Source organism: Diuraphis noxia, unplaced genomic scaffold (assembly GCF_037042655.1).
Source record: "Diuraphis noxia isolate RWA-SAM2 unplaced genomic scaffold, SU_Dnox_SAM2 contig0003, whole genome shotgun sequence".
NCBI classification, from domain to species: domain Eukaryota; kingdom Metazoa; phylum Arthropoda; class Insecta; order Hemiptera; family Aphididae; genus Diuraphis; species Diuraphis noxia.
In genome coordinates, this window is record NW_028301713.1 from 82964239 (window position 1) to 82985831 (window position 21593).

Consider the following 21593-nt stretch of genomic DNA (forward strand, 5'->3'; position numbering starts at 1 on the left):
TAATCTAATTTTGTATTTGAAATATTGGATAAGATGATTTTGCATTTAAAAAAAAAAAAAAAAATATATAGCCTAATTATAACATTTGTATTATATTTTCGCTTGAAGTATTCGCAACGAGTTGTGTATTAATAATTTTATTTAACTATTTGAATCTGAATTTAGCAATATATAAAATCATTAAATTAAATTATAATAAAATATAGTATTATAATTTATAATAAAAATGATGTTATCACATTTTGATAGTAGCAAAAAAGGGGCAAAATGTAGGCAATATTATATACGGACACAACAAATTTTTGCCTGCGAAGATCCATTCGTATATTTTATATAATATATCTGTGATAATTATAGTGGTGTCTTCCATGATGTAAAAATATTCTTCCATTTCTGACAGTTATACTTTTGTTATTAAAAACGGCGATAAGAGATAAAACATTTTGTTGTGTAATTTTAAATAGTAAACACTAAATAATAACTTAACAAAATAATTATCAACTTTTTTGACGTTTTATTTCTTACTTCCTTGAATCATTTGAGTTCAAAGTCTTTAACAGTAATATTTGTCGATATTTCATCGTTTTTGACATATTATTGTTTTAAATGTTATATATTTTTTGTGTTTATAGTTTTTTGAAATGTAATTTTTAATATTATAAGTCATAAATATTTTGTATTTTTGTACTGATGGCTTATTAATAATTTTAGCTTGTGAGAACTATTATTCACAACTTGTTTGGGTAATATTTTAACTTATATAAATCATATTATAATAAGTCATTAAATATCAAAGTTAAGTTTGCTCCAAATATAAAATTAATTCTAAAGCAATTTGTTGTTGCCATAGTGATTTTTGTTTATCTGCAATTCATATATTTTTATATAATTTTTTTGAAGCCAATGTTAAGGATTATTTTTGTTTTTAGATAAAATTCAACGTCATGGAATTAGAATTGGTGCATGATGCTTATAAAAAAGAGTTAGAACGGGTATGTGAAAAGCACCAAATTGAACTAGATGAAAATGAACAACGACATCGAAATGAGATACAACGTTTGTGTGCTGAAAATGCATCTGAAATATCTAATCTCAAATTGACTCTTAAATCTTTATTTGAAACTGAGTTGGTAAAAATTAAGAATAATCATGAACATGAGATTTGTGAATTAAAAGAACAATTTGAGAAACGTTTAAATGACCTTAAAGATTGTGACTTGGATACATTAACAAAACGTATTGAAGATGATATAACAAAAACCCATGCAAAACATAAGAAAATAGTTTCATATTTAGTAAATGAAATATACAAACTTAAAAAAGTAATATTTCTTTCATTAATCAATTTATTAAAAATTATTAAAATCATTTTTTATTTCAGACGATAATAAATTCTTCTTTTGATGATGTTGATCGGTTTTCGTCTATAGATTCCTTTGATCCAAAGTTGTTTCAAAACAATCTAAATGGACATGATGCAGATATTGAAACTTCAGACTATGTATGCTTGAAAGTAAACATGGTTAAATATTAATAGTATCTGATGATATGTCTATTTTTAGGTATTATCCCAGGACAGTATTGATATGCAAATCAAAGATCTTGAAGACATCGTGCAAGAGAGGTAAGTTATAAATTAAAATAATTATGTTTGCATATATTTATATTTGAATTAAATAAACAATATAAAATTAAATTCTAGAGATGATTTGCGTTCGGTAGCAACTACCCTCCGTCAATTATCCAAATACTTATGCTCTTTTCTACTAACTAAACAAGAAGAATTAAACAACTCAATTGTAGAGCGTATGAATGGGATGAAATGTGGTGGAGTTTTAGAAGGTGGTGGTGATAGGTATGGCATTGAATCTACTGATAATTGTGAAAAACCTGTTAATGAAATGAGAAGTCCAAGAAGAGTACATTTCATACCAAACATTGAGGAGATTGTATCATTAATTGATGAACATTCTGTATTAGCTGATTTTACTACTGAAGGAACTAGTGAAGATCACAATCATTTAGAATTAAATTCATGTTTGAAGAAGCTAAATGATGAAGCTGCTGCATTATCTGGTAATTTGAGTATATTTTATGAGTAATGCAGTCTATCTCATATATGTTATTACCTAAGGCCGTTCTTACAATATCCGGTTAGTTAACAGACATTTACCCTGCAGAATTCTGCCGGTAAAAATTCCACTAACTGTTGGTAACTGTTTATGGACACTTAACGGGACATTGTAAGAACTGGCCCTAGTGCTTTTGTTAACGTTTAAAATTAATATCCTGGTAAGGTTAAAAATTGGTCATTACTACATAAATAATAAAAAAATAATTGATTTTGTGGAATATCTACCAATTTTTTTTTAATTTACATATATTATGTAATTCATGAAACTATTATTCACATTTTCTGTTTGTATTTCAAAATTTATTTTAAATAGGATGATTCACCAAGCATGCTAATTCCCTTTTTTCTTTAATGATGCGATTATTCAAATTCTGATTTTTAGAATCTTTAAACATGCTTAAAGACCTTCAAGACCTGATATTTTGATATTTTAAAATTCTTGAAACTCTTAGCAGTACCCTGTGGCTTTACAAACTTCTGTATTTTAAATGAAAACTCTCCTGTATTTGTCAATATTATGTTATAAATTATCATCATATGCCCTTTGTATAATAATTTTATCTGCAAAATTAATATAGTTCATCATCAGTGCCGCAATAACCGGGTGTGTTACACGGGCCCAGGGCACCAACCCATTTAAAAATTAAAAAATATATAGAAAGAAATAAAATAAAACTATTTTGTTATAATAATAATTATTAATACAGATTGAGCAATAGATCGGTTTTCTTTTGTACACAACATTATTGTACATTAACGTTTCTTATGCAGCCTGTATAACCGAAATTAAAAATAGTTTGGTTGCAATTGATTAAAGCGCGTCATGCGAAGGAGTATTGAGTTTTGAGTTATAACTCAAAATTCCAAAATATGTTTTCAAATTTGGAAAAATTAATTTTATAATAGTCAATAAGTTAATTTTTCAATTTTTAATTATTGTAGCTAAAATAATAAACTAATTAGATAAAATATGAATAAAAACAATTTTAAAAAAATGATTTTAAAATAAATAAAAATAAAAACTTATATAAAAAACTGTAGTCTACAGTTTCTTATTTTGACTTGACAATTCTATATAGTCAAATTTGGGCCGACATATATAACATGTCCAAATATATTTGAACACTCATAACTCTATAAGTAAAATATGAATATAAAATACTCTACAGACCCTATTACTATTCCAATCTATAACCAATGTTATTAAGTATTAATAGCACATAAACAATCAATACTATTTAATTATATTCAGGCCCGGATTGAAAAAAGGTCGAATTGTTTGGGCAGTTTATTAAATACATTTATTTACCTGCATAAAACCTAGGCCAATTTCTGAAATGTTTATTTGATAATGGACCTTTTAGGATTGGTTAAAATCCTAAAACTCGTCGGTTGGATAACTTGTCTATCCGGGGCTATATATAGCCTACAATAGCACTTTGCCCATGAAAATCGCTAATGTATACATTATTGAATAATCTGCTTTTCCCCTAATTCGCTTAATATTTTATTAAAATTCAAATTCTTGTGTTATAAAATAAAAATAATAAATATATATAATAATTCACATTATATAAATAGTAGTAATTTATTTATTTTAATTTGGTTTTCATATTTTATTAGATGTAATAAATAATGAACAACAATTTCTAAGTATAAATTCAGATGATATATGTTACATTAGATATTTTGATAAAAAAATTGAAAATTATAAAAAAGTAAGTATTTTCTTATATCAAATATTTTTATTAGAGATTAAGAGGAGGCTACAACCATTTGTTTTCTCTGTCTTACAAGTGCATGACATAACAAATTTACGCTCAGCAGATCACATTTAGCTCTGTTAGTTTAAAAATAAGAGTGAATCGACCTATTATGAAACGACGCTAAGAACATTATCTGTGTTTATATGTTGGTTTTTACAATAATTAAGTTTTTAAATGAGTTATGAGCATTTTTAATTTATGCTTTCTTATATATGCATAACTTTTTACAAAATTGAACTATCGTAAAAAACCAACATATAAACACAGATAATGTTTTTAACATCAAGTTTCATAATAGGTCATTCACTCTAATTTTGAAACTAACGGAGCTAAACGTGATCTACTAAGCGTACATTTGTTATGTTACGCACTTGTAAGACGGAGACAACAAATATGTGTGTAGCGTCCCCTTAATGTAGAAAAATAATATATTTGAATTAATTATTTTACTTAGGAGCTTGAAAAACAGAGATCAGAATATAAAAAATTATTTATGGAAAATTCTGCACTTGAACAAGAAAATGTATCATTAAAGGAGCAACTTGAAAAAGAAAGTTCTGATGTTAATGATAAAAAACAGTATAATGATATTGACAATGAAAATTTAATATTATTGAAAAAAAAAGGTAATAATTAAATTATTATTTATTTATATTTTACGGACTGAGCTCTTTTATATATCGAAAGAAATATATTGATTGCATTTATTTTACATTTATAACATAATATATAATTAATGTCAATAGTTCAGAAATAGAACAAAAGGAAACAATAAAATAAAGCTATAAAGTTATTAACAAACAAAATATTATTACAATACATTTTTAATTAAATCATTAAAATATGTTATAGCACAAGAATTAATTAAAAATTACAATGATTGGCCTAATTTACAAATTATATTTGACGAGTTTTCTGCCGAATATAACAAAATCATTGAAAACATAAAAAATGATAAAGATGATCTTGCTCAACAAGTTAGTTATTTCAAATCATTAATACCTACTTCATAAATGTTGATAATTTTTTTATAGTTAGATGTAGCAGATAGGCGACTTAAGTCATCACAAAAGTTCATAAAAGATCAAATTGCTGAACGTGAAGTTGAAAGAGAAGAATTTGATAGTAAATTGGAGACATTAAAATTCCAATTGAAAGAAAAAGAAAGGGAATCACTGGATACTGAAGATCTTAGATCACATGTATTTTTATCATAAATATGTTGTTAATTCTCACTATTAAAATTATTATTTTTTTAGACTGAACAAGTGGTGACTGAGGCTGAAGAGCGGTACATTAAGTTAGAGAATAGATGTTTAAGAACTGAAGAACTATTAAATACTTCCAAACTTGAGGTACTATCATTAAAGAATATTATTCTTAACCAGGAGACCAGAATAGAAAATTTGATAAAAAATGAAATTTCTCAAAAAAATTCAATTAATCAACTAACAAATATGTTAGAAGAGGAACAAAATAATCAACAAGATATGCTTACTGAAGTAATTTCAGTATATTTTATATAAACATCATATTTATATTTAATTCTTTAATAAAAAATGTACTTATTTTATAGTTAAACCGATTGAAAAATTTATTAGAAGAACAAATTCAAAATGATGGTCATGAATTTGCTGATATTGAGATTGTTATTAATAAAATAAGATTGCAGGTGAGAAAATCAATGAATTTAAACATTTAATTTAATTGTAATATCACTACTCTTTTTTTAGTTAAAAGATGTTGAAAAAACCATTTCTAAGCGAATCAAAGATCTTGATACTTTTTGGGTTACTGAAGAATGCGGTTCACCAATGTCTGAAGATATATCTGTAGCGTAAGTTTTTGATATGTTAAGGTTTTTTATTTCTTTTGTCAATTTTTTTTTTTTCTTTAGAGAACGTTGTGAACTACCCAATAAAATAAGTATTGAGAAAAATAGTTCTCCTGCTCGTATAGTTGCAACTTTAGATGATGTATTCATTAGATTACAAGAGCGTTTAAACAGGCTTTTTAAATCAGAAGATGCTATTTTTAAGCATGAATCAGATCAACAAAACATAGTTAATAAGCTCAATAAACAAGTTAAAGTAAAATCAAATTTTAATGAATATTTATATATAATAAAAAATATATTAACCTTTACTTTAGAGTTTAGAATCTGAAGTAGATATGTTGAGAACAAGATTAGCCGAAAAAAGTGATCAATTAATTACTGCTAAAATGAAAATTGATGAACTTAGAGTATTAAAAAATGACAATGTTCATTTGGCTACCTCACAGTTACAAGAAAAACTTCAAAAAATTACTATAGAAAACAAGCAATGCTCTCAAATTATGGAAGAACAAAATCATGAGGTACATATAGTAAACAATTAATGTTAATTTTTTGGCTCACTTGGTCAATTATTTAGATAAGAACTTTGAAAGATTCAACAAAATATTTTAAGAATATGTTATCTGCTTATGAAACAAAACTTGCCGAAAAAGAAAATATTGATCCTAATACATTTAATAATCTCGAGTCAAAAGTTGTACATCTTGCTGAAGAAAACATTAGTTTACAAGTATTTATTATTATGAGTTCTATGTAATTTAAATTTGTAAACAAAAAGTTAATAACATTTTATTATTTTTTTATCAAGATTAATTTAGCCAGTAAAATATCTGAAATAGAAGCATTATCTAACCAGCTTAATAGTTTACAAAATACAGAGTTGGTATGTACAGTGTAATAGTATCTTAATAATTCTAATATTTAATTATCTTGGTATAATAGTTCTTGAACTTCTTAACATTTTTTTTACAGACTAAAAATGACGGGAATACACAAAATCATAGTGTTTCTAAAAGCATTGGGACGGACATGCACATAAGTGAAAATGAACAAATGCGCCGAGCAATTCCTAATGAATCTAATACTTTACCTTCTTTACAAATGTCTTATCATCATCAAGATATTTCTATGCGTGAGCCATCAATTATAAATTTAAGTCTTCCCTCTCAGATTACTAAGGACAATACAAATATCCACAGTTCTATATCAGTAAGAATTACATTTCATTCTAAATAACTAAACATTTAAATATTTGTTTTATTGACATTGCATGATTAAATCAATTAATTAGGAGGAGTTGAAATCGGCACTAGCCAATACAAAATTGGAGTTGGAAGAAAAAAATGCTTTGATAAAAGTAATGGAAAAGGATACAGAACTTATGGATCAACAACTTAAAGAACTTAAAGAATCTATAAAAACATTGACTTTTGAAAAAAATGCTCTCGAAAATCATAATCATACTTTAATAGAAAATGAAACATTATTAACAGACAAGTTAAACGATGCATTAACACATCTTGATAAAAAGCAAGAAACATTGTCTGAACTTGAAACATTAGGTGTAAAGTTGAGAGCTGAAATTCAACCATTAGTTTATATGAAAGATGTTTTGGAAAAAAAAATCTCTGCATTTAAAGATTGTAATAAAATACAATCAGAGAGGATAGATTGTTTAGAAAACATTAATAGTGAACTTTTAAATGAATGTGATAACTTAAAAAAAAATCAAAAGGATTTAGAAGAAATTAAGTCTATACAACAGGATAATTGGACATTAAAAAATGAACTATTAAATAATGAAAAGTTCAAAGTAGAAGTTAATGAAAAGTTGGAGAAATTGAAAAATGAGAATGATGTATTGAAAAGTAAAAATCTAGCGCTGATAGATGATATTGAAAATTTAAAATTGGATAAATATCGCTTAAAAAATGAATTAGAAAAGAATGAAGAGTTGCATGCTGATGAGTTAGTTGGATATCAAAATTTATTAGCTGAAGAACAGAACAAAAAACATCAAATTAACATGGAATTATTGAAAACTATTGAAGAATTAACAATTCAAGCTTCAGAACAACATCAATTGATGTCTGGTATACAAGAGAACAAGGAATGTAAGCTAATAATTTTTTTTATAGTCATTATAACCTTAAGTTATGTAAAACTACTTAATATTTATAAATATCTGATTTCAGTGGAAGTGACATGTACATTTTCAGATTTTAGTTCAGAAAACTTTACTCCTAATTTGAGTAACCAAGTAAGAATAGTATTACTTATTTTAATTGCATATTAGGGGTGGGTGTAATATTATTACCTATCATATGATGCCTTTGTTCTTAGATTCTTCTGCCCACCTTATGACTACATTATTCAGTATATCTTAAACATTCTTATACTTCTTTTATTTTTCACCTCCTAAATGGTGAAGTTAACACTCTAGAACTACTCATAAATTTCATTTTTTCTTAAAACTTATCACTAAAAAAACCACAATTTTTATAATCAGTCGTACTTGGTTAAGTTTTTCCAGCTTAATTAAATATTTTAGCTTTTTTGCCTCCTGAATACTTTATTTTAAGATTATTAAATGAATTCTGTTGTATGTGTTTATGCTTGCTTATCTTATATTCTCATATACATTCAATGTTTTAAATTCTATACTTACTATTTCTTGTAACATGTACTCCTGATCAACTGTTATAGTATAGCATCAATTATTTAAGTAAATAAGTATAATAATAATGTTTATTTTGAATTAAATTAAGACTAAAGATAGAATAAAAGCTCTTGAAATTGATCTTGAAAATGAGCGGAAAAAAACTTATGGATATAAAATAAATATTGAAAATAAAGATGCTGAAATCGAGCAATTAAATATTATAAAAAGATGTCAAGAACTAAAAATTACTGATTATATGTAAGATATGCATTCAATTGTAAACAATCACGATTAGTTTTTCACAATTTTTATTATTTTTTTGTAGGCATAGAATAAAAGTTGAGTTGGAAACAAATACAAAACTGGAATTAAATTTGGCTAAATTAGAAAATCATATCAAAGAATTAGAGAACAAAATTGAAATATTCAAAGCCAAAGATCTATGTCAAACAAATGATAATTTAGTAGAGGTAATATTATTGATAACCTGTAAATTGTAATAAAAGTTTACCTCCACATAATATACAATATTTATGAATTGTTATACATAACCTTCTTTAGAAACTGGAAAATGATTTAGTAAAAGTATTAGATACAAATGAAATGTTAGATAAAGAATTAACTAGAATTTTAGACATAAAAGAAGAAACTGATCAACACTTAATCGAAGCCTATAAAAAAATTGCTGAGCTTGAAACTCAAAAAAACCAAATTTCACTTTTATTGGTATTTATTCAAAGCAACATTTAAAAAGGTTTGGTTACTAACAAAGTATATTATGTTTCATCAATAATATTTAGGAACAACTAGACAGTAAAAATCAAATGATTGAGACATTTAAACATCAACTGGATAATGCAGATATTGTAATAAAAGATCAACAAGCAAAAAGTGATAAAGATAAACGATTATTAGAACTAAAGGTAATAAAATGAAATTTACTTTACTTACTTTAATATATTTGTTTATGAAAATTATTTTAATTTATAGCTTTTAGACTTAAATAAAGAACTTAAGGAGAGTAAACAAAAATATCAAGAAATAGTAAATGATTTTGAAATTATGAAACACTATGTAACTAAGAAAAAAAAAAAAACTGAAGAGATTTCTGAAAAAAATGTAAGTATTGTTTTACTTAAAGTTTGAATTAACCAAATATTTAAATTACGCTAAAATAATTTTACCATAACTTTATTTAAAATGTATTTTTTACCTTATTTTATGCAAATTGTTAATTTGAAATCTAAATCATAATAGCTATATTTTACTCTTTTTGTTACCTTAATTATTAAGTATATATAAGTAAAAAAACTTACTAATCTATCTTGTCTCAGCACCACTGGAGAGTTTGAAATCATTAAAAGTGTATTAATCAAAATTATCCAATCTTAACTAGTTTTGATTCTGATAGTTTGTAATCTAATTAGTGATTTCCTAACTAATGTTCTTAAAATTTATTCATTTTTTAAATGAATTAAGTGTTAATTTAATCTCAAATTTACCCACAATAGGCATATATCAATTGGTTTTTTTTTTTAAATTAAAAAAACTCAAAACCAATTTTTAAATATATAACATCTATATTTAAATTTATTATATATGTATGAGAGATTTTGTTATTGTGATATTGTTTGATCATAGTATATATTAAGGTAATACAATATTACTATTTTGATATAGGCTAATAACTATACTTAAAAATCTAAATTTGAAAAATTATCATTGATTTAGAAATCTACAGCTGGTATAATGTTTTAAATTTTGATATAACCAATTTACGTGTTTATTTATGTTAACATAATATGCATTATGCATAATGCATATATTTAAAAACTAAAAATTACTCATTTTTAATAATATTCAAATATATTGTCTCAAATTTAAGTAACCTCAGTCAGTGATTGATTTTCTTCTGGTTAAGTTGGAACCACATCCCAAGGTTAATCAGTTGTTGTCTTCTTTAATATTTAACCGCTTTTCATGGAACCACAATACTTGGCTACTAGTACAAGCATTAGTCACGCGCATTTCCTGCTTCATGCGTAGTAGTATGAGGTTACTTTTATTTAAGAACATAGTAATGTTATGTAAGTTCTAGTTATTTAGTTTAGGCATGATGTGACGTGATAGTAATTTAATTATTAGAAAAGTATAAATCGTTGGTTGGCTGGAATTTCTAAAGTTAATCAGTATAAGTTATGCTGTATTCATTATAAGATAAAACAGAAACTAAGTTAAATATCATAAAATGCTGAAAAAACTATTTTAGGATAACATGGAATCACAGTTGAACATGGCGGAAAAAACTGCAACTGAATGGCAAAAAAAATATAATGATTTGCTAAATGAGAACTGTGAAATAAAACTCAAAGTAACAACATCACTTAAATTTTATTAATTGTTAGTATTTAGTAACATTTTTATGTATTCGTCAGTTTGAAATCTTGGATGCTGAATGTGGACATTTGCAAAACAAAATTACAGAGTTGCAACACAAGCTTACCTTAAGTGATCACTATAAAAACAGATTGATGATTGATATTCAGGACATAACTACACCTGCAGACTTGGAACTAAAACATTCAAAATTGATTGTAATATTCTATTTTAAACATATAACTTATTTAATTATTTATTGACGGATGTGATTCATGTAAATATAATATAGCTCAATTTAGAAACCGAAAATGTGTTAATAACTAAGAAACTAACAGAGACCCGAGAAAAGTACAATAAGTGTAGAGCTCATCTAGAAGATATAAAAACTATGTTGACTAGTCAGAATTTAAAAAATATTGCCCAGGCAAATGTGGAACTTTGTAACACAAGAGTAAGATATTTATAATATGTTGTATAATTTTGATATATTTTTAATATTTTAGGACAAATTACAAAATGAGGTTATGGAATTAAAATGTTGTGTTCAAGATTTAAATAGAAAATTATTGGAAAAAAAGGTAATAGATATTTTATATTAAAAAAACATAAACTATGATCTGTATTTATATAATATACTATAGGTTGAAAACCATTGGCCTGTAGATGGTAATCAGCGCATTACACGAGTAGAAGCTCTCTACCATTCGTTGGTTTGGCAAAAGATGTACCTAGTAAAGTTGGCCAGAGGCAAAGACAAGTTGCTCAGATTTATCATTCAAGAATGGCCTGACTTAGATAATAGTATTGTCAAAACTATGATGCAAAGAATATGTGCCAAAAGAAAGATGTCCAAGTTTAAGTGAATACAAAAATATATTTTTTGTTGTATTTATCTAAGGTATATTCATTCAATAATTTTTTCTAGAATCGTTGCTATTAGTTTAATAGCAATTAATCGTATGAGACTGATAGCTGTGAAACAAGTACAACCCAAAATTGATCTCACACAGTCTCAACTTAATCTAACACATTACAATTTACCAAAAAAAATGCCATGGATTAAGTGTTAATTAATATGATGTTTCTCATATGTTGCCATTAAAATTAGTAGATTTATATGCATACATATAATTTTATTGTAGTTAGGTACTATTTATTTTGTATGTATTGATCATTTTTAAATATTTAGCATAGGATTTTTACGTGTAACTTATCATACATATTTCTTTATTGTGATATTCTTAATAACTAGTAAATAATATTTTTAAAAGAAAAGACTTGAAAAATGTGACTTCTATTTAATATTTTGTATATATTTTTTCAATACATTTTTTTTTAATTATTACTAAAAATGGCGTATTATTCTTGATGTATGAGTTGGACCTTTTGGATTTTTTTTTGATACCTTATCATCAATCATGCATAAATTGTTTTTTTCAAGATAATCCTAAAAATTGAATTTTTATTTTCGTAAACATACTTATTATTGTGGTTCAAATGCTAAAAATAATACTGACTTTTACTGTTTTATATAATGGTACAACTGAATTGCCTGCTAATATCTTCTTCTCAATCACATTTTTTGTATATGCAATGAATTCTTCATCTTCTCTCTGCCACTCATGCTCAAATGCTAAGTGGCGATCTATATCAGCTTGTCTATTTTTCAACGATGCTATCCTTTTATCATTCTACTCCAAAACAACAAATTTAATGTATATTTGTCACATTCTTTAATTTTGTTAAGGAAAAAAATAATATGCTCAATTTAATTTTAAAGACTACTTCCAGTGTAAAATGTAAACGTCTACCATTTATCTAAGAAAAAATGAAATTATAACGTTTCAATAATAAATATTTTAGATGAAACCAAGTTGGTTAATTTTTGAATGTAGATTAAAAAATAACAACAAATATTTAAACAAAAAATTGTGATTAGGAAAGGTAGTTATTTTAAATTGACTGTTTTGCCAAAGGGAGGTGCACAACTTTAACCCTTTGAAAATTCTGAAATTCATAAGAGACTGAAGGAGTTATAAATACTATGATAAACAATTATAAAATGTATAAAGAGTAGATTAATAGAAAATAATATAATATACTTTAATACTTAAAGCTCTCGTAAACAATTATTATTATAGACATACAAATTAACATACCATATTATTAATTATTATAAGTTTAATATGAAACTTAATCCATAAAATATAGGTATATAGAAATGCAACGTTAAAATTGTTAAAATTGAATGATTTGATAGTTTAAAGGCCAAATGATGTAACCAAAAAATAAATAAATTATGTAATGTTCAATTTTATTTAAATTGAGGTTTTAACTGATGATAATTATTTATTTTTTTTCTAAATACTGTGAAATCCCCAAATTCTTTGTTAAATCCAAGCTAATTTCACAAGTAATACAGAAACTCACAACAGCAACATGTCACAGTATAGATCACCTAAATATAATTAATAAATAATTTAATTTAAGCCTCCATTTTTCACTCTGAAGCATAGCAACTAATTTGATATATAACTTTTTACTTTCAACTGTATAATTATATATTAAAATACATGTCTAAATATTTATCAATCAAATTTACCTTTCTTAAATAATATTTCAACAAAACTATTAATCTCTATTGTAAAATTTCATTTTTGGGAATTACATCACTTGGCTTTTCCATCATCAAATAGAATACAGGAAATGTGGAGAATAGGATTCATTGTAGCAGCTCGGAACTAAGGTCCTAAAACTGCTACAAAAATCATTAAGCTGAGAAGAAAGTAAGAAAAAGTAAAGTCATTTGCTAATATAATATACTTACACACTGTTTTTCGAGTTGCTCCCGAAACCGGTTGGCATTTTCAATTCGCATTAGCTTGCGCAAGTCCGCAAACTCAGTCAACAACTTTTTCTCGCGTTCGCGTCTTTGCATCTCCGATCGAAGCTCCTGTGCCGATCGTTTCCGTCGTCTGCACATCTCTTCTTCCCACAGTCTATTTCCGATCTCCTCGTGTTCTATTCTTTTATTAGCCAGCTCTTTCTTTTTGCGTTCCCCTTCTAGATACCTGCAGTAATCAGACTTTATGCGTACCAAAAACAAAAAAACTAATTACATAGACTGCTACAATCAGGGGAAAAAATATCAAAACCCATCGTATTTTACAAAAATATTAATTTCAATTTCAAACCATGTTAATAACACGGAATGAATATTCTGTACCAAACAACGAGTTTTCTAGACATACCTAGTACGTATGTATTTTACGTGTATTAAAAATAGATGTTTTTTGTGGAGATATTACTAAATCTGTTGAAATCTATATCGACTATATCCACCTTAAGGTAAGACATTTTCTCGTAAATGCATTGTAGGTTTGTATTTATACTATATTATAATTTATAATATTTAGTGTTTATGGTTTTGACACTGTTTATTTCATTTTCTACCTGGTTATGGAGAAATAACTAAATTGGACTTAAACACATATGACAGATTATATAGTATATATTATCATATGCTGCAGGATATTGTCAAATATACAGAATTGATTCGTTCAGCTTTGGAGGTAATGCAGCAGTCTTGTACCAAAACAATTGACAATTGAAAATATTCTGGAATATCTATTGTAATACCGCTGTGTGGTAAAGGAAATCAAAACGAATTCAAGGACGGAGAGGATTATTTTTCGAATTTTATCACACTTGCAACATTGCAACAACGTATGTTACTAGGTTATTTTCTAACCGTTTTTCCTGCGCTTCTATGGCATCCAGTACGTCAAACTGTGCCCACCCGATTTTCTTCGTCGGCCAAACCGCCGATCTCGTTCTCATCTTCTCCAGTGCTAATTGTTTGACCTCCATCAACTGTAAAAACAGATAAAAATTGAACTATTATAGTGGATGGTAATTATTGTTCACGATGTTCACGTGGCTTGTACACTGCAGTCACGCTGAACAACGCAAGGCACAGGTGTTGATTGAAGATTATCGGTCCTAGTCGTGTTTAGCGCTTTTTATTTTGTTTTATATAATTAGGGTAATATAAGAGAATTTAAAATGTGCATAAACAATTCTTGATTCAAGTCATTCTGATTAATTCTGACGAGTTAGCTGCCCAAAGCTGTGTGACAGTGCTTTTCTAAATGTTGAACATGAAAATTGGGCAAAAATAATGCAATTATTGAAAAGGGGAAACTATTTTATCATATTTGATCAAAAATAAGAAGGTTGTCTTTGGACGAAAGGAATACCACCCAATATAGTCAGTGGTTAACTTGGGGGGGGGGGAGGAGGACTGACTCAATCCTACTGAGTATATCAACTAATTTTTAGGATACTCAAGAGTACCCCTACTTCTTTTTTAAAGGGAAGGCATAGGATAGATTGTTATAATATTACAAAATGTACTTCTATTAGCTACAAATTAAATTTTAAATTATAATTGTATTGATATTTGATATCTAAAATGTGAAAGTTGATAATTAGCCATCAGATGTATAATATAGCTAGATAGTAAAAAGTACCTTAAATTATACCTACCTAATAAATTATGATATTATTTTATATATTATATGATTCATTGATACCTGTTTCTTGATTTTTTATTATGCTTCTTAAGGGAGCATAAAAAGGTGGTGTTGAGGTCCCCCCTCTCGTAGTTATGTGAGTTTGATTAAAATGCCAGGGACGCTACCTCTTTCAAAGTACCTAGCTATAGTACCTCTACTACTTTATACCCAAGTCAACCACAGTATATATTACATATTATTTAAGGCGACAGAAGTAAATATAAATCTTGCACATAATATATAGGTAGCTTAACATTATAGGTACCTACAACCTACTAGTAGATCCTTCTGCGTTCTTTCATTTAAAAAACAATGGAGTAAGATGTTTTCGTTGATATGATCAGTTGTATAGTCTGATGTAGCCATAAATAATATATTGTTTTATACTGGTATATGTAATATACCGATTAAAAAAAATTGTAACTCCCTAACTCTCACGAAATTTGAATGGCTATTCACCAACCTATATACCTAATATTATGTTTATGCGTTATTCGAGTAAGCCCGAAAACATACTTCTATTTCTTTAAGTCTCCGCGCTCTGGCTAATATCTTCTTTGTCTCTGCCATTATGGTAGTAACCATATCCTCTTCCCATTCCTCCGACTCATGCATATCGTTTTTGCTGGTTATCATTATGCGGTTGTCCTCTATATCCTTTTGCAGTTTTTCCTTTGCTGATCGAGCCTACAAAACAATATGTTTTCCACACAACTAGTAAAAAAAAACATCTTCGTCATAAAAAAAAAAATTGTTCATATATTATATTAATGAGAACATTAAAAACCGTCGAAGTGTCGCACAAATATACCTAGCTCTCACCTCAGCAGCGGCCTTCTCATGAGCTTCTTCGATTTCTTCAGCTACTTTCTGTAATTCCGCCTTACCAGACTCAAGCGACGCAATCTGTTCATCAGCCCTCTTATCCCTACGTTCCTTCAACCTATAATTGATTTACACATTGATAATTTACGACGAATATCTTGGTTAATATCCCACAAAATTGTATTACTCTTTTAAAAACATTTGAGCGTTTAATCTTTTTAGCTCATGTTTTTTTTGTTTTTCGTTCGCTTGGTGTTTTTTGTACCGTTCTGCTTCCTTGTTTTGTTCTTGAGCCGTTTCAAGGTCTTTTTGCACCTTCTGCTCTCGCTCAGCTTCATTAAATTTGACTTGTATTGCCCTTTCTTTGTACACCTGAAAAATCAAATTTGACACCAGCACAACAGGATAATTAATTTATGCAACGTTTGATTTTAATAATATTATAGTTATCATCATAACAACTTCAGAATTCTGTAGAGCTCTATAGAACGTTTTTGTTGCGTCTCTCTCTTCAAATTTCAGTTGGCACGCTTTCTTGATGATCTTATTCCTGGCCTCTAGTGCTTCGCGCTTCATCTCTTCGTCCCTCTGCTGCCGTTTCATTTCCAACTCGGAAAGCGCCTTTTGTTTTTGTTCCAAAAGATTTTTGGTCTTGTTCTGTAAACATTCGTTAATGGATCATTTTAGATTTAGCTACATACCTTTGTAAGTTTGTAACAGGTAATGTGTACTCTATCAGTTGCGCGGATTGTTGGAACGTTAAAACACTTAAAACCTAGACCCACTAACCAGTTCAGTGTTGTCCCAACCGTCCACCATCTTTTTTGACGTTTCACGTCGCATCTCTTTCAGTTGCTTGCTCATATTAACCGCTTCCTCTTCGTCTATTTTTTTAGTTAAAATTTGACCAAGTCTTTTCCATTCTTTGTTTGATATTAAAAGCGCACGATTTGTAGGATTTCGGTGGCCAACATAAACAATTTCCATAATTATTAGACTTTTGTAAATAATTATATGTTGGCTTAGAAGGATTTGTGTTGGGAAAGTTTTTTGCCTATAGTGTTGCATGTTTATAAAGAAAGTATTGATTAACACTTTTGGTCGTCATTGACAACAAACAAAATGTGCTTGGATAAAATCTGTTAGTCGAATGACAACCGAGTTGAACCTTATATACTTCACACTACACAAAGTTCTCAAAAATTTGTCAACATTTTATTTTAAATATTATAATGAATCAAGAAGTATTTATCCTTTTTAATAAATAGATTATATACTGATCATCTACACTTTCATACTCTTAAGATATCATGTTACAGAGGATCATGATTCATGTATATCTAATCAGCCCTGGTGGCTGGGTGATAAATTTTATTAAACTTAGTGGCAGGATGATTACAAACATGCACATAAGACATAACTGAATAAACAAAGAAAATAATCAAACATTTAAATTGATCAATTGCCAATCATCTATTATAATATAATATACTTAATACATAAAACATAAAATAAAGTATCAATTTTTTTATTAGTAATTCAATATTATTAATACTAACATATGAGAATCAATTAATTTAATAATACATAGTTTAGATTGATCACATGTGATTAGGATATAAAATAGAATAACAATGCAATTAAAAAAACTAAAAGCTCCTATAATTTAATACTTTAATGTTGTACAATAAATATTAAATTACTTTAATAGGTGATTTAATTGCAAGCATAACAATAAAGTAGCATTACACAAAATTAAGTCTATAAATGTGGTAATATTGAAAAAATAAAACAATATTAACAATTAATATGTGGAATAATCATACGAGCAAATCTAGGAATACTAAATGAAGAAGAATGTACATCTGGTGAGTAATGCTTGAGTTTGTGTTTATTTAGTTCTTCAAGTGTAAAACTATATGCTGGTACTTTGAAATTTACTAACTGAAATAACATGAGAAATAAATAATAATTAAATAATAATATACTGAACTGTATGGGTAATCTTTTCTAACCTCATTGTCTGTAGCTAAAATGAAACTGATGTTTCCAGTCGGATAAGATGGAATAGATATGGTGGCTAGAGTGACCTTTTTAAAGTTAGCTGAACAGTCTTTAGACAATCTGGTCATTGTATCCTGATCTTCTTTAATCCAAATTGATCCAACTTGGGAACATATAATACCACCAGGTTTTAAAGATCTTTTCAATGATTCAATATAAGTTTTCTGAAATAATGACTCATTTGGGCCTTAAAAAATATTTATTTGAATTGTATTGTTATATTTTGACTAATTAAAATAACATTTTTACCCAATAAAAATTAGTAGTACTTACCAACAGGGTCTGAAGAGTCTGTAATAATGATGTCAAATCGTTGGACATTGTTTTGCATAAACTCAAACCCATCTTCAATATGCAGTGTAACCTTGTCGTGTTTAAATCCACAAGCCATAAATGGTAAATATTGTTCTGAAAGTTTCACTACTCGTTCATCAATTTCAACAACATCAACACTAAGAACTTTAGGATGCTTAACAGCTTCACGTGCAACACCACCATCACCACCACCCACTACCAGAACTCTTTCTGGATTAGGATGGCTACAAAGTGGTAAAAAACTTATCATTTCTTGGTATGAAAACTCATCAAACTCTGTACATTGGATTATATTATCCAATATCAAAGCTTTTCCAAACGATTTGCTGTGAAAAAAATTAATATAGTTACAATTATCAATTTTGTATACTATGTAAACTACTAGATAACCATACAGATACTTACGTTTGCAATATCATAATATCTTGATACTGGGATTTTTCTTTATGAAGCACCTTGTCTACTTGTAATGAAAGTCCAGCACCTGGCCATGTTTCAGACTCAGTAAACCAACCTTGTTGTAAATGATCCATTGTGCTTAGCCTAATATCTTGATCATAAGTCTAAATCAGAATTTTTCATGAAAACTAAACAATATTCTACCTTACAGGCAAAAATACCATTAAAAAAAAAAAATTAAATTAAAGTCTAAGAATAAACATCTAGTGAAATATTTAATAGGTATTTATATATTTTATAATGATAGGTAACACAAGTATTATATTATTTTTAATTACCATTTAATTAGTATTATACCTCTTTTTTTTAAATAGTTACCTTTGTACGTAAACAAGTAAATATAATCAAATAAAAAAATTCAAATAGATAATTTATTATTTCCCATCGTTTATCAATTAAAAAAAATAAGGATGTGTGGACTTTTATAACATGGAATTTCATTTGAAAACAATTTTTTTTTTTTTTAATCTTGTTCATAAGCTATGAATACATTTTAATATTGGTAAAAAAATTAAAATAGTCAATATATATTTACTCAATTTATATGACGTATTGTTTATATTTTATTCCGTAACCAATATTCAAAATTTCCAATATGAGAATTAATTTTGAGATTTCTTCGACTTCGACGGTGTTTTCTGATCCGTGGTTGTGATCAGCAAGTAGATAACGATAACGAATTAAATGTCACGAGCCAACAAGTCCAACTAAAGAGTAAATAAATTATTGACAATTTTAAGCTCTCATTAATTTAATGAACATTTACGACTGAAGGATTTTTTAAACCATTCCAGATTTCAATTGTTCAAATAACATGTGTTTTTTATTTTTTAAATTGTTTATCGAACTGATAACGGTTACGCAGCATTAATCGTTATCATAATATTATAAATTGTATTCGTCACGATTCACGGCGCTGAAGAATTAGGAAAAAAATCTAAGCATAAAAATTATGAATTGCAGAAAAAAAATACCCGGAAAAAAAATGCCCGACCCTAGGAAAAAAAATCCCCAGACCGCAATATTACTCACAACCTCATGAAAATGGTTGAACATATATTTTTAAACGTTAATTAACACCTACTCACAGTAAAAACATATAGCATATAAAAATATTTCGAATAATTAATGCGTCAATAATACAAAATATAGATAATAATAATATAATAATTATCAAACAATAATCATTAAACGTAGGCACCTATTCACAGTAAAAACATATGATGATATAATTGTTTGTAGTTTTTTGAAATTTTCAACAAATGTTTATATGATGTTTTCTAAGTAGGAATGTATGATAACATTTTCAAAATATTTTAAATATTTTAGAGCTATTAATAAATCAAACGTTATGATTATGACTTTATATATTAGATAAAAAACTGTTGACATTTTTAAATGTAATTATAACGGGAAACAAAAATAACTAATACCAACAATTACGAACATTTTCTAAAAATGCAAAAAATTTTCAATTTCTATAGCTAAGTATTGCAAATTTAAAACAAGGTTTCTCATAAGTAGTTGAAAAAAATCTAAAAATCTAAAAAAATGTCTATACATCTTTACTCTAAAATACTCTATGGGACTACTAGGTACTCGGTATTTTTTATAGATATTTTTAGTTAAAATTAAAAGGATAAAAAATATTTAAAAATATAATTTTTTAATAAAAACTTTGTTTTTCTAACAACTATATTAATCTATTGAATGTTATAATATAATAATATAGTATAATATAATATAATATACGTATTTGTAATTAAATATTAATAATGTGGTAATTATAGATACCAATTAACGTTAAAAAATATTTGTGAATGAGGTTGTGAGTAATATTGTAGTCTGAGGATTTTTTTCTGATTACCAAAAATTATATAGGTGGATTAATCTACCTTGCATTGAAGTATATGACAATTAACAATAGTAAAATTTAGATATCACAGTAATCATTTTATTACTATGGAACACAGACTATTCTTCTTTAGTTCTTTAGTAAACTTAGTAACTAACCTAGTAACCAGACTAATCAAAGCGTGTTCACATAATTCAAAATGTAAAATCAGTTTTGGAGAAGATTTATCGGAAGAGTTTCCGGTAACGACTAACCTAAGACAAGGGGATGCTTTATCACCTGCGCTGTTCAATATCACCCTAGAATCTGTTATGAGCATAGTTATGTCCCAAGCCAAAGGCATAGAAATAAAAGACAATTGTTGTACCTATTTGCATATAAATATTAGACAAACAAGTCGATATATATGTATATAATAATAATAATAATAATGTTTATTCAAATAATTAAATAATTGAACAAAACGGGCCTGGGCCCAGTGATACATAGTATAGTTGGAATTACACTACGACTAGAAATAATAGTTTTATATAAATGATAATGAAATAACAATAAAGAGGAAACAAATAAAAATAAATAAATATCTAGATAAAGTACAAACAATAATAATAGAATAGCATTACAAAATAGTTTAACATAATAACAACCTTAATAATCATGCATGGTTAAAGTACAATATGAAAGTAATATCTTAGATAAAGCCATAAAGGTGAATAAAAG

General features: G+C 26.9%; 3 protein-coding genes across 6 annotated transcripts; 1 reads left to right on the top strand and 2 right to left on the bottom strand.

The window, feature by feature from the left end:
* Positions 1-485: 485 nt before the first annotated feature.
* LOC107173232 (uncharacterized) lies at positions 486-12130 on the top strand. 3 transcript variants are annotated; one of them, XM_015523681.2, is made up of 30 exons: positions 488-743; positions 930-1322; positions 1382-1501; positions 1563-1624; positions 1703-2076; positions 3758-3852; positions 4355-4526; positions 4753-4877; positions 4935-5102; positions 5160-5402; positions 5477-5572; positions 5634-5737; positions 5798-5984; positions 6052-6258; positions 6315-6467; positions 6546-6620; positions 6710-6946; positions 7029-7851; positions 7933-7997; positions 8506-8657; positions 8725-8869; positions 8961-9125; positions 9200-9322; positions 9390-9518; positions 10669-10770; positions 10835-10993; positions 11068-11229; positions 11282-11356; positions 11420-11637; positions 11704-12130. In XM_015523681.2, the coding sequence occupies exons 2-30, from the start codon at positions 945-947 to the stop codon at positions 11846-11848; spliced, it is 5259 nt and encodes a 1752-aa protein (XP_015379167.1). In that variant the 5' UTR covers positions 488-743; positions 930-944; the 3' UTR covers positions 11849-12130. The 3 variants fall into 3 exon arrangements, with proteins under 3 accessions (XP_089078450.1, XP_015379167.1, XP_015379166.1); XM_015523680.2 differs by having other exon boundaries at positions 489-743; positions 5798-5990; XM_089222324.1 differs by lacking the exon at positions 11068-11229 and having other exon boundaries at positions 486-743; positions 5798-5990.
* LOC107173207 (uncharacterized) lies at positions 12057-17535 on the bottom strand. The gene is made up of 9 exons (XM_015523640.2): positions 16970-17535; positions 16643-16837; positions 16368-16552; positions 16178-16298; positions 15872-16042; positions 14530-14651; positions 13606-13849; positions 12296-12469; positions 12057-12225 (listed from the first exon to the last, which is right to left on the bottom strand). The coding sequence occupies exons 1-9, from the start codon at positions 17246-17248 to the stop codon at positions 12124-12126; spliced, it is 1593 nt and encodes a 530-aa protein (XP_015379126.2). The 5' UTR covers positions 17249-17535; the 3' UTR covers positions 12057-12123.
* Positions 17536-17692: 157 nt separating this feature from the next.
* LOC107173218 (spermidine synthase-like) lies at positions 17693-19837 on the bottom strand. Of its 2 annotated transcripts, none has more exons than XM_089222325.1 (5): positions 19554-19837; positions 18965-19109; positions 18518-18885; positions 18196-18431; positions 17693-18124 (listed from the first exon to the last, which is right to left on the bottom strand). In XM_089222325.1, exons 2-5 carry the CDS (start codon positions 19090-19092, stop codon positions 17978-17980), a joined length of 879 nt encoding a protein of 292 aa, XP_089078451.1. In that variant the 5' UTR covers positions 19093-19109; positions 19554-19837; the 3' UTR covers positions 17693-17977. The 2 variants fall into 2 exon arrangements, with proteins under 2 accessions (XP_089078451.1, XP_015379139.1); XM_015523653.2 differs by having other exon boundaries at positions 18965-19122; positions 19554-19836.
* Positions 19838-21593: the final 1756 nt, after the last annotated feature.